General features: G+C 56.7%; 1 protein-coding gene across 3 annotated transcripts in view; it reads right to left on the bottom strand.

Annotated features, from left to right (window-relative positions):
- Window positions 1–3,633, bottom strand: part of BRSK2 (BR serine/threonine kinase 2) — a 47,683-nt gene extending 44,050 nt beyond the window's left edge. For all 3 annotated transcript variants that reach the window (XM_061156301.1, XM_061156305.1, XM_061156310.1), the window contains exon 1: window positions 3,540–3,633. In XM_061156301.1, coding sequence (XP_061012284.1) covers window positions 3,540–3,633 — 94 coding nt within the window. The remainder of the gene's footprint in view (window positions 1–3,539) is intronic.
- Between the last annotated feature and the right edge of the window lie 11,061 nt (window positions 3,634–14,694).

Genomic DNA, 14,694 nt, shown 5'->3' with positions numbered 1-14,694 from the left:
GCCCACCCTACCCAGCCTGCTCTGCCCACCCAAGCGGGACGCTCACTCCTCCGGGCCTTAGCCCCCCATGGTGCCCCAGGCTGGTTCCTGGGCCGGCCCCTCCCTGACCATCCCCAGGGCCGACGGGCTGTAGCCACTGGCTGGCCGCACAGCCGCCTCCCTCTGTTCAGGCTCCTGAAGCGGACACAGCCCTGCACATCACCCCTCCCGTCTCCACCTCTGCCTGCCCCTCTGCCCCCTGTCCTGCTCTGAGCCACGGGTCACCCCAGGCTCTGCAAACCCTCCCTCCAGCTCACCTGTCTCTCCTGCTCACACCTGCCTCTTCCCAGCTCACCTGTTTCCCTCCAGCTCACACCTGTCTTTCTTCCCAGCTCACCTGAGTCTCCCTCGTTCACCTGCCCCATCCCATCCCAGGAGTGCCCTCCAGCCTGCCTGCCACCAGCACCCACGTTAATTCTCCCAGGGGTCCCTTGAGAGCCTGGAGGGGCTCTCCCCACCAGCACGCCCATCACCTTGTGAGCCTGCCCACAGGCAGCAGGGCGGCCCCCCGATTCCCTCTTCCCTCTTTAGCTGGACGGACCCCTCGCCCGAGAGCCCTGTCTCAGCCCCCATCTCCTCCCCGCTGGACAAGGGGTTTCCAAGGGTGGACTCCACCTCCTCCCGTGGACCCCGGTGCCCCACCTCCCTGCTGTCCTCCCCAGGGTCCTCCTGGCCGACAGCACTGAGCCCCCCGCGCCGGGTCTGCTGCGCCCTGGGGGAGTGAAGATGGCACAGCCCCTCCTGGCCTCCTCGGTCCCTGCTGGACCCACTGGGGGTGCCTCCCCGCCACTCCCCCCCAGTTGAAGAAGCCTCTCCTGGACAAGCAAGTGGACTCCACCCTGCTCAACGACACCGGCCCAGCGGGCCTGGATGGCCCTGTCCCCCGACCGACCAGGAACCACAGTGCAGCCGGGGTGAGGGCCCTCACCAGGCTGCCTACAGAGGTAGTGCCAGGCCACTAAGGACAGCTGTGCAGAGATGACGTCCTGACCACCTCACCAGCCCCAACGGGGAGGCCCAACGCTGCAGGAGCGACGGACCCCCTCCCGGAGCCCAGCGCCAAGGGAGCAAAACAGAACCACTTGTGGCTACAGAGGCGCAACAGAAGTGCAAACTGGACCCTGCCAGCCACCAGAGGGACGTCGAGCCAGACAGAGGAGGTGGCTCTGTCCACACCTGCCTCCCACGCCTGTGGCATCCCCCACCCCATACCTGATTCCCCAAAAGCAGTGTCTCGAGGGAGAGCGGCGGGCCCACCTCCCAACAGGAACCCCGCCCCCGGGACATGGGGTCAAAGTGGCCGGATCAGCCACTGCATGCGGCCCACCACCCTGACGTCTACCCTCAGCTCCCCTTTACAGAACCTTGACAGAGGGCGGGCCATGCATGGGGAGGTCGGAGGTGTCCATGAGATGAGGGGGGCTGGGCTGGACCCCCCCACACCCCAGGCCTGGAGGGGCTGCACGGCTCAGGGGGAGCTGCTCCCTCACAGCGCACTGTTCCCTGAGAGCTCCGGGCAAGAAGCCTGGCCCCCAGATAAGGTCAGGCAGTTATCTCAGGAGTGAATGGATAGGCCTGGGAAGTCACAGCTTTCTGGGCATTTGCTGGCAAAGAGCAGCCTGCAGGCCAAGTGAGCAGGCCTAGTGGATGCAGGCCATGAAGCTCCGTGTCCACCAAACTCTAGGTGACCCTGCTACAGAAGGGACAGAGAGACGGGCCAACAGGAAGCTGGTACTCCAACCATCAGGGTCTCAAGGGGCAGCTCTGAGCACTCAGGCCAAGAGGAGCAGAGGACAGACAGACCCCCAGAGGGGCCTCACCCAGAGAGCGGATCCCACTCTGAGACAGGGGCCGGAGGAGCTGCTTCTAAACATCATGGGGCCTGTTGTTCACACACCACACACATCCTTTTGTGTTCATTACTGTTAATTACAGTGGAAACCTCCTGTAATTAACCGCACGACAGAATAACTCAATGAAGAGTACGGAGACCAGCCCTACCCACGGAGACAACGCTGCCGTGTAATTCACTGCTGTCATCGCTTACAGGCCGATGTTTCCTTATAATAACATTTTATTGGTACGATAATTAGATTATTTCACTGCCTCCTGCATTCTGCTGCCCCACGCCCTTCCCCCATTGAGGATTTCACAAACGACGGTTGTTTCTCCCAGGAAACATGCGTATTTGAACTCAGCTGAACACGGGCTGTCTGCCACCTCCTCCTTGAACCCGGCCCCGCCGCCCCCACTTCCAATGCCTGCAGTAGAGCCCGGGCCCCAGGTGCCTCGGCAGCTGGCAAGAGCTATCCACCCAGGAGGAGAGGGAGAGCACCCACCTCCCCCGCCCAGGCACCCTCTCTCCACCTCAGTTACATCACAGCCCCCACCCCACCCCCACCCAGCCCCGAGCTTGGCCCACTTTCCTCCCACCTCCAGGCTCCGCCTCTGGGCCGCCCTGGGGGCCTTGGGGAGGGCCGGCAGCGTCCCTGGCTGGAGCGGCTCCCTCCTGGACGTCCAAGGAACTTCCCAGGGAGACAGGGGAAGGAGGCAATGCCGATCGGACCTCTGGGCCGCGAGAGAGGCCCATCCAGGAGTAAGAGGAAAATGGCTGAGCGCAGCCTCTCACAAAGCAGATGGGGAACTGGCCGCCGGCCGGGTCTAACCCAACCGCCAGAAAGACCGCCGGCCAGGAGCAGCCGGTGAGCCCCCTCCTCCCCTTCGCCGGGGGTCTGCTCCGCTGCCTGTGTGGGATCCCTGGGCCGGGCTCTGCGCTCGGGCCCGTCAGCAGCCTCCCTCGCCCTCCCCCGGGGGAGCGCAGTGTCGCAGACGTTCCGAGCCGAGGCGGGGAGGAGAGAGAGGCGCTGTCCAGCCCCGTGAGTCGCCCGGGCGCTCTCCCACTCCCACCGTGAGGGAGGACCCGGCCTGGCCGGAGCGGCCGGTCCCCGCAGGACGCGCGCGGCGACCTCCCCGCGCGCCGGCCGCCGGAGTTGGGGTCGCGGCCGGGGGCGCGCGGCCCGGGACGCAGCTGCTCGGGCAGCACGCCGATTAGCGCGGCCGCGGCAGACGGCAGATGGGCTCCCGCCCGGCCCCCTCCTCCCGCGGCACAATGGGCCGGGCCGCTCGGGCTCACAATGCGGCCGGGCCCGCGCACCTGCAGCCGGGCCGAGGGGCGCTGGCCCGGCTCGGGCCCCGCCGCTCGCGCCGCGTGTCCTTGGGCCGCGCCCGGCCGACCGCAACCGCGCGGCCTGCGGGACTCCGCGGCGGGCCTGGGCGCCTGGCCTCCTATTGTTCGCGGCTCCGGGCCGGAGCCGCGGGCCCGGCCTGCGGCGCCCAGCTCGGGGCGGCCTCCTTCCCCGGCCCCCGCGCGGAGCGCCCGGGCGGCGGGCCTGCGCGCCCCGGCCCTCACGGTCCCCTGGCTCCCCCGGCGCCCATCGGCGCCCCCGGCCCTCCGGCCCCGCCGCGGGCCGGCCTCCCGGCACCGGCCGGCGCGCACGCACCTGTCTGCCCCTTGCCCAGCGTCTTCTCCAGCCGGTAGGGCCCCACATACTGCGCGTGCTGCGCCCCGCCGCCGTCCTTCCCCGTCGATGTCATCGCTCCCGGGCCCGGCGCCGGCAAGGTGGGCGCCCCGGGCGGGCGCGGGCGGGCGGCGGCAGGGAGGGGCCGCGTCCGCGCGAGTCCGTCCGTCCGTCGGCTGGGCCGGGTCGGCGGCGCCCGGCGGGCCGCGCTCGCTCCGAGACCCCGCGCCTCCCCCGCGCCGCCGCCCCCCGCGCCTGCGCCCGCTCAGCTACGGCCGGCGCGCGCTACCTCCGCCTCTGCGAGAAGACCGGGCGGGCGGGGGCACAAGCCTGCCGCCGCCGTCGCCGCCGCCGCCGCCGCCGCCGAGGCCCGCGCCCCGCGCCCCCCGCGCACGCCCGTCCGTCCGTCCGCGGCCGCGCAGCCGAGCCGAGCCGAGCCGAGCCGAGCCCGCACGAGCGCAGCCCGACGCAGCGGCGGCCGCGAGTGGCTCCTGCGTCGGCCAATCAGCAGCGCCGACCAATCAGCGGCCTCCTCTGCCGGCCCCGCCCCCGCCCCGTCCGCCAGGCCGAGGCCGGCGCTCCCGGGAGCTGGTCTCCGGGAGGCGAGGCCGGGGCGGCGTCCGGGCGGGGCCGGGGCGAGGCCGGGGCGGGGGCGGGGCCTGCGCGTCTCGGGCTCCCTGCCCACCGCCCACCCCGCCCAACCCTCCGGCCCCGCCCAGGGGGCGAGCTTCGGTTGCCTGACGGCCCGCCTTTGAAGCGCATCCCAGGACCAGGCAGGCGGCAGGCCTTGGGGTGGATGGTCTGCGACCCCGGCTCCCGGCGTCGTCCCTGCTGGGCGCGACCACCAGGGTGGAAAGGCGTTACTAGCCCTTCCGCACCCGCCTCGCTGGGGCTGCGGCGCCGCGTGGCGCGTGGCCCAGCCGTGACCTTGCGCGCCCGGAGTCAGTGCCCGGGACACCGCGCTCCTCCGCTCCGTTTTCTCGGGCACACGACGGTGACCAGCACAGCGGAGTCAAGAACTCATCCAAGGCCACACGGCAGGCCTTTGCGCTGGCCCACCCTGCGGAGGGAAGCCTGACCTGGGGGCCCGGTGTTTCTTGCGGAAAACACACGTGCTGCCTGAGCCAGGGCCGCAGAGACGGGGGTAGTGGGGGGCTGTGGAGGGGGGGCAAGAGAGGTGAGGGCCGGGAGCAGGGAGTGCCAGCCGTGCAGGTGCGGACCCCGCACCCTCTGAGCGGCTGCGTGCCCTGCTGTGGCTCCGATCTGCCACCAGGTCCTGGGTGGCCACGTTTCTCCGGCAGGTTTTCTGCGGGCTCCAGGGCCTCAGCCCCAGCCCGTGCTCCAGTCAGGGTAATGCCCTGCTCCGGCCCAGCCTGTGTCAGCTGGCTGTGTCAGAGGGCTGTGTCAGCTCAGGGAACCGCAGATCGTCCCAGCACCCGCCCTGGGAGGGCTGGCTTGCGTTTTCTCCCCTCTCTCCACTCAGGAAAGGGAGAAAGCCCTCCAAACCCCAGCCCTCCGCCCTTGCAGGTCCCCCCTTGCTTCCTGCTTGTTTCTTAAAAAGTTGCAGACTGAGTCTTCAGGTGGCAGGTGCTGGGTTCCCCAAAGATGTGCAGGGCCTCACCCCACAAAACAGGACAGCTCCAGGCTTGGGGGGTGGGCACAGGTTTAACTGGATATACGGAGAGTTTGGGACTTTGGACGGGAGACTCCAGGAGCTGAAGGCACAATAGGAGTCATCTGGTCAGGGTGGGCAAGATTCGGGCTAGGGCCATCGGCAGACAGAGGAGGGCGGCATGCCCAGGCATCTGGAGGAGGGGCCCCTGCCAGGAAAGGGACATGCCCTGTGGCCTCCCTGTCTTCCTCTGCTGGAGCCGTGCCTGCTGCGGTCCCCTGCTTTCCCCAGCCTGCAGGACTCACCAGACACATCCTTCTCGTGCCCTCAGCAGCACTGGCCAGCTAACCATTCTTATCTGGATACTCTTGGGCTAAAGCGCCTGGCTTTCAAGATTCCCAGTCCCCACCCACACTGCACCCTGTGCCCCTGGGGTCTTCCCTCTCTGGCCACTTCTCAGTCTTCTGTGTCCGTGCAGCCCACACCTGTCATCATTTCTCAGGGCTCCCTGGGGGACCCCGCTGCTTGCCTCTCCGTGTTCTCCATGTCCACTTCTAGCACATTTCTGAAGCACCCTTGCCAGCTCCACCCTCACTCCAGGGCCGCAGGGCAGCCTCCCTCCTGCACCTCTCCTGGTATCGGTTGCACAAACTCTCAAACTCAACACAGCACAGAACCATCTTTGTGCCTGGCCCCTTGTGGCCGGGCTTCCGTCTGCCTGGCCCAGCATTGGCCTTGATGCAAAGAAAGTCCAGGGGAGAGGCCTCACTGGAGGATCTCAGCAAACCTTTAAAGGAGAAATAACACGGTCACTGCAGAGTGCTTTCAGAACACAGAGGAGAGAACTCTTTTGTGAGACCATCTTAACCCTGGTACCGAGTCCAGAGAGGACACGGCATGAAAAGGAAATTTAAGTCCAGTACACCTCATAAGGCCAGACAAAAGTACTTAACGGAATATTGAAAGAAGAATACAAGGGCTTGCCTGGTGGCTCAGTGGTAAAGAATCCACCTGCCAATGCAGGAGACATAGGCTTGATCCCTGATCCTGGAAGATCCCACATGCCTCGGAGCAACTAAATCCCTGTGCCACAACTTCTGAGCCTGCGCTCTCGAGACCAGGAGCTGTGACTACTGAGCCCATGTGATGCAACGACTAAAACCTGAGCGCTCTGGAGCCTGTGCTCCGCACAAGAGAAGCCATCGCAGTGAAAAGCCCGCGTACCACAGCTAGAGAAAGCCCATATGCAGCAACGAAGACCCAGCACCGCCAAAATTAAATTTTTTTTTTTTTACAAAAGGACAACACATATGACCAAGCAGGGCTAATTCCAAGAATGTAAGTTACCATAACATTTCAGAATTGATGGATGTAGTTCACAATGTGAGTGGTCTGAAACAGAAAACCACAAAATCATTTCAATAAATGCCAAAAAAGTAAGGCATTTGGCAAAAGTCAATGCCCATTTATGGTTTAAACACACACACACATCAGTAAACTAGGACTAAAAGGAGCTCCTTCAACTGACAAGGGCGTCCCTGATAGCTCAGTTGGTAAAGAATCTGCCTGCAATGTGGGAGACCCCGGTTTGATCCACTGGTTGGGAAGATCCCCTGGAGAAGGGAAAAATACCCACTCCAATATTCTGGCCTGGAGAATTCCGTGGACTGTATAGTCCATGGGGGTCACAAAGAGTCGGATACGACTGAGTGACTCTCACTTCAACTGATAAAGGGGATCTAGAAAAACCCAGTGACATCACTCTTGGTGGTGAAAGACTGAGTGGGAATGAGGCAAAAACATCCACTGCCACCAGGTGGCGCTAGTGGTAAAGAGCCCGCCTGCCGATGCAAGGGATCTAAGAGATGTGGGTTCCATCCCTCAGTCAGGAACGTGGCTGGGAGGAGGGCACGAAAACGCACTCCACTATCCTTGCCTGGAGAATCCCATGCACAGAGAAGCCTGGTGGGCTACAATCCATAGGATCACAAAGAGTCAGAAGCGACTGAAGAGACTTAGCACACACGGATCACCGCTTTACTAGAGGACATTGCCAATGTAATAAGGCAAGGAAAATATTTTTATGTAACTGGAAAGGGAAAATTGAAACAATCTTGATCCACAGATGACATTTTTACCTGTAGATTAAACTACATGATACTCCTAGAACTAACAAGTGAGTTTGGCAAAGTCACAGGATAAAAAGCCAAAATATAAAAATCCTATCTCTGTGTCCTAAAAGTGGACAATTAGAAGTTGAAATTGTAAGAACAATATAATTTATAAACAGAATAAAACACCATGAATTATTTAGAGGTAAATTTAACAGAATGTGTGTGAGACATGTACCCAAAAAAACTATAAAATATCGCTGAGAGATCTAAAAAGACCTAAATGCATACAGAGTCATGCCGTGTTTGTCACCAAGCCAAACCTGGATCCACTCACCCAATGTGCAGCAAAGCCAATCTTCTGACCCTGGATTCTGATGAAGAAAAGTGCGATTCATCACAAAGTCAACCAAGGAGAACGGGCAGCTCAGCTCATGCTCAAAAGGCACAAACTCCCCCACAGCTTTCAGGGGAGGGATTTTATAGGCAGTGTGGGGAGGCGGAGGGGGGGGGGGTTCACAGGGCGTGCACAATTCTCTGATGGGTTGCTGGTGAAGTGTCGGGAATCTCAACCATCAACCATCCAGTTCCAGCCAGTCTGGGGTCTCCATGCTGGTAGTCAGCTTGCAGTTAACTTCTTCCACGTGCAAATCAACTCGAGGATATGGCTCAGAGTATTTCCCGTAGCCATCAAGGAGGAACCTTGACTTTGACTCTCATTATTTTGTCTTGCTTGACTCCTTGCCTTTGTTTCTGCATTTTCTCACTTCTCTGATTAAATTTGCTCTTCAGAACTCAGGGAAGGCCTAGGAGGCTGAAGCCTTTCTACGTACAAGAGGTGTGGGACCCAGAGGGAGTCTGTGCCTGAAGCCCCCACAGGGTCCTGCTCGGTTTCACAGTCATGGGTTTCAAGACTGTATTGTTAAGGTGCTGGTTCTTCCCCATATTGATCTGTAGGTTCAATGCAATTTCCAGCAAAACCATCCAGTTTTTTAAAAAGACTTTGACAAGATGATTCTAAAATTTCTAAAGAGATACAAAGGACGAGGGACATTCCAAGCAATGATGAAGAAGGAAACTGAGAGACTTATACTACCTGATTCCAAGTCTTATAAAGCTATAGCAGATAAGACAGAACAGTGTTGGCTTAAAGATAGACAGATAAATCAAAGGACAAGACTAGAGTTTAGAACTCAGTCCTTGCATTTATGACAAGAGGTGTTCAACAAAGGTGCAGAGGTCAACTAGCAGAGAAAAGATAGTCAATTCAGAAGAAGGTACTGAAATAATTAGACATCATATGTTAATAAAGAAACTTGGGGCTTCCCTGGTTGTCCAGTGGTTAAGAATCTGCCCTGCAATGAAAGGCACACCAGTTCAATTCCTGGTCCAGGAAGATCCCACACGTCTTGGGGCAACTAAGCCCATATGCTACAACTACTGAGCCCAGGCTCTAGAGCCCAGGAGCTGCCAGGGCAGCCAAAAATAAATAAATACAATTTAAAAAAAGAACCTCAAACTCACTCACTATGTTTGATACAAATATCAACTAGACTAATGCTTATTCATATTAACTAGCAATAGTACAGATATAAGTGTAAGAATTATAAACATAAAACTGCTAAAAGAAAACACAGAAAAACAATCTTTTTGTCCTTGAGTTTATAGGAAGATTTCTCTATAAAATATGAAAAGCACAAACCATACAATTTTTTAAATAATAAATTGACCTCATCAAAATTAAAAATATCTGTGCTCCAAAAAAACACTGTAAAGAAGATGAAAAGCCACAAATTGGGAGAAAATATTTGCAAAGCACATCCCAGGAATGGATTCACGTTGTGAGTAGACAAAGAACAGACACCACTCAGTAAGAAGACAACTTGATTTAAAAACTGCGGACAACAGGACTTCCCTGGAGGCACAGTGGGTAAGAAGCCAGCTGTCAATGGAGGGGACGTGGGTTTTGGTCCCTGGCCCGGAAAGATTCCACGTGCCACGGAGCAGCTAAGCCCACGTGCCACCACTGCTGAGCCCGCTGCTGCAACTGCTGAAGCCTGCGCGCTATGGGGCCCCTGAGCCACGATCCACGAGCCCCTGTGTGGCAACCACTGAAGCCTGAGCACCTCAGAGCCCGCAAGCCCACGACTGCCGTAACTGCTGCGCTGTGACTACTGAGGCCCACGGGCCTGGGGCCTGGGCTCTGCAACAGAGAAACCGCTGCAGTGAGAAGCCCGCCCACCGCAACGCAGAGGAGTCCCCGCGCGCCCCAACCAGAGGAAAGCCCACGCAGCAACGAAGGCCCAGCCTACACAAATAAAATAAAGGTTAAGACTGGGCAAGGCGTTTCAACCAAGAAGAGGAAAAGATGGCAAATAAGCACGTGGGGGAGAAAATGGCCAAAGTGATTGGTCACGTGATCCAGGAAAGGTACAACCACAACTACAGGCCTGTTGGAACGACTGAAACTGCCGGTGCGGCCGACGAACACCTCCTGCTGGGGCGCTTATGTGTGTTGCTGATGGGGATGCAGACGTCTGGCCACTCTGGAAATCAGTCTGGTAATTCCTTATAAAGTTCAACGCACACGTACCACACAATCCAACAACCCCAGTCAGAGGTATTTTCCCTGGTAAGCGAAAGTTCGGTCCACTTGAACCAGCATGCCAATGTTCGTAGCAGCTTTGTTTTTTGATTTATAATGTTTTATTTTAGTCTGTGTAGAACCAGAAGTGCTGCTACTTGAACACATCATGGTTTGGATTATTGCACACGACAGTTGTACTGAAAGTGGAGGCATCTCCAAGTTACAGACTGTCTGAAGCTGCTTTCTTCTTTTTAAATTAATTCTCATTGGCATATAGTTGCTTTACAAAGTTGAGTCAGTTTCTTTTTTTTCCATCTATTTTTATTAGTTGGAGGCTAATTACTTTACAGTATTGTAGTGGTTTTTGCCATACATTGACATGAATCAGCCATGGATGTACATGTGTTCCCCATCCTGATCCCCACTCCCGCCTCCATCCCCATCCCATCCCTCTGGGTCTTCCCAGTGCACCAGCCCCGAGCACTTGTCTCATGCATCCAACCTGGGCTGGTGATCTGTATCACCCTTGATAGTATACTTGTTTCAATGCTATTCTCTCTGAACATCCCACCCTCGCCTTCTCCCACAGAGTCTAAAAGTCTGTTCTGTACATCTGTGTCTCTTTTACTGTTTTGCATATTGGGTTATCGTTACCATCTTTTTAAATTCCATATATATGCGTTAGTATACTGCATTGGTCTTTATCTTTCTGGCTTACTTCACTCTGTATAATGGGCTCCAGGTTCATCCATCTCATTAGAACTGATTCAAATGAATTCTTCTTAATGGCTGAGTAATATTCCATGGTGTATATGTACCAAAGCTTCCTTATCCATTCGTCTGCTGATGGGCATCTAGGTTGCTTCCATGTCCTGGCAGTTGCGTCCGCTTCCATCGTACAGCAAAGTGAATCAGCCGTCCGTATACATATTGGTGGTTGCTGCCGTTGCTTGGCTCAGTCGTGTCTGACTCTCTGTGGCCCCCTGGACTGCAGCCCGCCAGGCTCCTCTATTCATGGGCATCTCAGGAAAGAGTACTGGAGTGGGTCGGCATTTTCTCCTGCAGTCCAGGGATTGAAACCAAGTCTCCTGCATTGGCTGGCAGATTCTTTACCACTGAGCCACTTGGGAAGCCCACATATATATGTATGTGTGTGTGTGTATATAAATATTCCCTCTCTTTTGGATTTCCTTCCCATTAGGTGCCCACAGCGCACTGAGTAGTTTCCCTGAGCTATATAGTAGGTAAAAGCAGCTTTATTTATAGTGGCCAAAAATTGGGAGCAACCCAGATGTCCTCCAGTGTGTGGTAGGATGGGTGGACACCTGCCCCACAGTAAACGGGACTGTGGGGAATGCTCGCCGTGACTCAGATGAATGGTGAACACATCACACCGAGAATCCGGGCTCAAGAGGCACAGAGTGATGTCACGTATGACATTCTGGAGGAGGCAAGACTACAGTTGCAGAAAGCAGACTGGGGCTGCCAGGTGTGGGGCGGGGGATTGGAAGCTGCTGGCAGAGGGAAACACTGGAAGGGATGGGCGTGCTCTAGGGCCCCGTTGTGGTGGTGATGCAACCGTGGCTTTTGTCAAACTCATTGAATCATACACGTAACACAGTTTTACTGCATGTGAATTTTATTTGGCTAAAGCTGACTGGCACAAATGGGATCTACCCAAGGAGCTGAGGGCCAGGTGGAGAGAGAAAGCCTATGTCCTCTGCCTGTTTTCAGGATTCCCTGGCTGTGGGCAGGCAAGTGGCAGAAGGCTTCCTGGAGGAGGCGGGCTTGAGCTGCCTGAGGACCTGAGTGCAGAGCAGAAGACAAGGATACCCAGCTGTCACTGGGTCTTCCCACGTCTACTGCATGGGGTCAGGGCAGATACTGTGGGTTCACAGCACCCACAGCCCACGCACAGGCTCTCAGGAGGACGATCTGGAACGAGCAGGCTTGCTCACTCAGCTCCATGAGAGGCAGAGGGCGGTGGACCAGCCTTGGCAGGAGGGCAGGGTGTGGGACTCAGGCTGCAGCAGCTCCCCCAGGAGGGGGTCCGGGGGCCACACGGGGCATCTGGCTGGCTGTGACGGCAGCAGGGGGGTCTCTCTCGCCTGCCCACCATCCTGCCCACTTGCATCCCCAGGGACAGAGGCTCCAGCTCCATGGCTCCAGCACTTGCTTCTTGAGGTCAAGTGCAGATGGACTCATCATTCACTCATTCCATGTGGCCTGAGACTCATGGCCACAGGGGTTAAAGACGGTGTGGCAGCCCCTGGACACAGAATCACACAAGTAGATAATTAGAAGACCTGGCGGCACAAATGAGCTGGGGAGATGCTCCCAGCCCTGAGTCACCAAGTCACCCCCATGGAGGTATGTGGTGCTGGGTGTGAGCGAAGCCCGCAAGGAGGGTGTGCAGCGCTGAAGACAGGCCAGAGGGACGCGGAGAGATGGGCCCCTGGGCGGGCCTGCGAAGCCAGAGGAGGGGGGGCAGTGGACCCAGGACGGGCGGAGGGGACGCAGTGGGCAGAGGAGGTGGAGGGGGCGGAGGGCGGGTGGGACCATGTGTTCTCAGGCTCCCTGGGGAAGATGATGCTTACGGGAGTCTTAATTACCAAGGAGCGTGTGCTCGTGGAGAGCATTTCTACACAAGTGTCGTGCTTCTTTTGTTAAATGTATTCTTAAGTATTTTATTCTTGATTATGTTATTATAAGTGTAAGTGTTTTCATAATTTCATTTTCAGATTGCTCTTGCTAATATATAGAGATGCACACGATTCTTGCACTGCCTCTTGTGAATCTGCCAACCTTGCTAGTTCTGGTAGCTTTTAGTAGATTCCTTACATTCCTTATATTCAAGCTCAGGCTGTCTGCATACAGAGACAGCCCTACTCCTTCTTTTTCAACCTGGATGCCTTTATTTCTTTTTCTTGCCTTATTACCCTGTCCCAAACCTCCTGGAGAGTGTTGAATAAAAGTGAAGGTGAGCAGACATCTGTATCTTGTTCCTAATGTCAGGAGGAAAGCATCTAGTCTTCTGTTGCTAATATAGTGTGAGCTGTGGGATTTTCCTAAATACCCTTTATCAAGTGGAGGAAGTTCACTTCAATTCCTAATTTGTTAAATGTTTTTATCATGCAAGGGTGTTACATTTGGTCAAATGCTTTTTCTAAGTCTGTTGAGGTGGTGTGGCTTTCTAAAATCCAATTGATGTGGTGTATGACATTAATTGATTTTCAAACACCAAAGCAACTTTGCATTCCTGTGATCAATACCACTTGGTCATGGTACATAGTGTTGATGGATTCAGTCTGCTAACATTTCGTTGAGGATTTTTGTGTCTATATTTGTAGGGTATACTGGTCGGAAGCTTTCTTTTCTTGCGGTGTCTATATCTGGCTTTGCTATCAGGGTGGTTCTGGCCTCGTAGAACGACTTGGGAAGTGTTCTGCCCTCTTCTTGGAAGGGTTTGTGAAGGATTAGAGTTAATTCTTCATTTGTGTTTGGTCAGATTCACCAGAGAAGCCATCTGGGCAAGGGTTTGTCCTTGTGGGAATCTAAATTGTTAATTCGATCTCTTTACTTGTGGTAAGTCTATTTGGATTTTCCATTTATTTTGGAGTTAGTTTGGTTGTTTGTGTCTTTCCAGGAATGCGCCCGTCTCCCCTAAGTTGTCTAGTTGGTTGGAGCACACGTATATTCACTTGAGTCCTTTGCTGTCTGGGTCTTCCCCTCGGCCTCTCAGGGGCTGAGGAAAGTCAGGTCCTGTCCCCACTCTGCTCGTACCTTCCATGGCTTCTCATACCCCCAGGCCTCCTCTCCCACCAGCTGGCCCACCTCACCCTGGCTCCTTGCCAGGTACCTGGGTACCAGGCCCATTTGTCCCCACAGCCTGGAAGGGCCTGCATGTTCTTCATCAAGTGTCAGAGGATTTGTCTGCCAGCATGGCTGTAACAAGTCCCACAAACAGGCCGGCTTAAACAGCAAACGTTCACTGTCTCCAGCCCTGGAGCTGGAATCCCAGACCCAGGTGTCGACAGGCCTGGGCCTCCTGAGGCCCCCCTCCTGGGCGTGCAGACGGCGGGCTGTCTCCTCCCGTGTCCTCACCGGGTCATCATTCTGAGTGTGTCGTGTCCTGACCTCCTCTTCCTGTAAGGACTCCAGGCCTGGGGGATTAGGGCCCACTCTAGTGACCTCACTTTGCCTTGTTTAGTTGCTAAGTGATGTCCAACTCTAGTGAGCCCATGGCCTGTAGCCCATTTTGCCTTGATCACCTCTTTAAAGGCCCAGCTCCAGACATAGCTGCAGTCTGAAGTTCCAGGGATTAAACACATGAATCTGGGGAACAGGATTCAGCCCGTAACCTTGAGTTCTCCCTAGGCCTGACACAGCCTTGCCTCTAGAAACGGGCAACATTTCCTTCCAAAGACACCACATCCCTCTCCCCTGCTCACCCCTCTCCCCTGCTCACCCCTCCCCTGCTCACCCCTCCCCTGCTCACGCCTCTCCCCTGCTCACCCCTCCCCTGCTCACCCCTCCCCTGCTCACCCCTCTCCCCTGCTCACCCCTCCCCTGCTCACCCCTCCCCTGCTCACCCCTCTCCCCTGCTCACCCCTCCCCTGCTCACCCCTCCCCTGCTCGTCATTTCCTTGTCCACAGCAGGTATCATCTCCTGAGGTCCGTCCTACATTACCTTTGGCTCATCCCCTGCTGAGGAGCTCAGCCCTGTGAGGCAGGATCCTTGTTTTGTTTCTGGATGAATCTTGGGAGCCAGAGCCCTGCCTGGCACAAGATTGGTGCTCAGCCAACGAACCGCTTCCCTCCCTACAG

Source organism: Dama dama, chromosome 2 (genome assembly GCF_033118175.1).
Source record: "Dama dama isolate Ldn47 chromosome 2, ASM3311817v1, whole genome shotgun sequence".
In the NCBI taxonomy this organism is placed as follows: Eukaryota; Metazoa; Chordata; class Mammalia; order Artiodactyla; family Cervidae; genus Dama; species Dama dama.
This window is presented reverse-complemented; position numbering and strand designations above follow the sequence as displayed.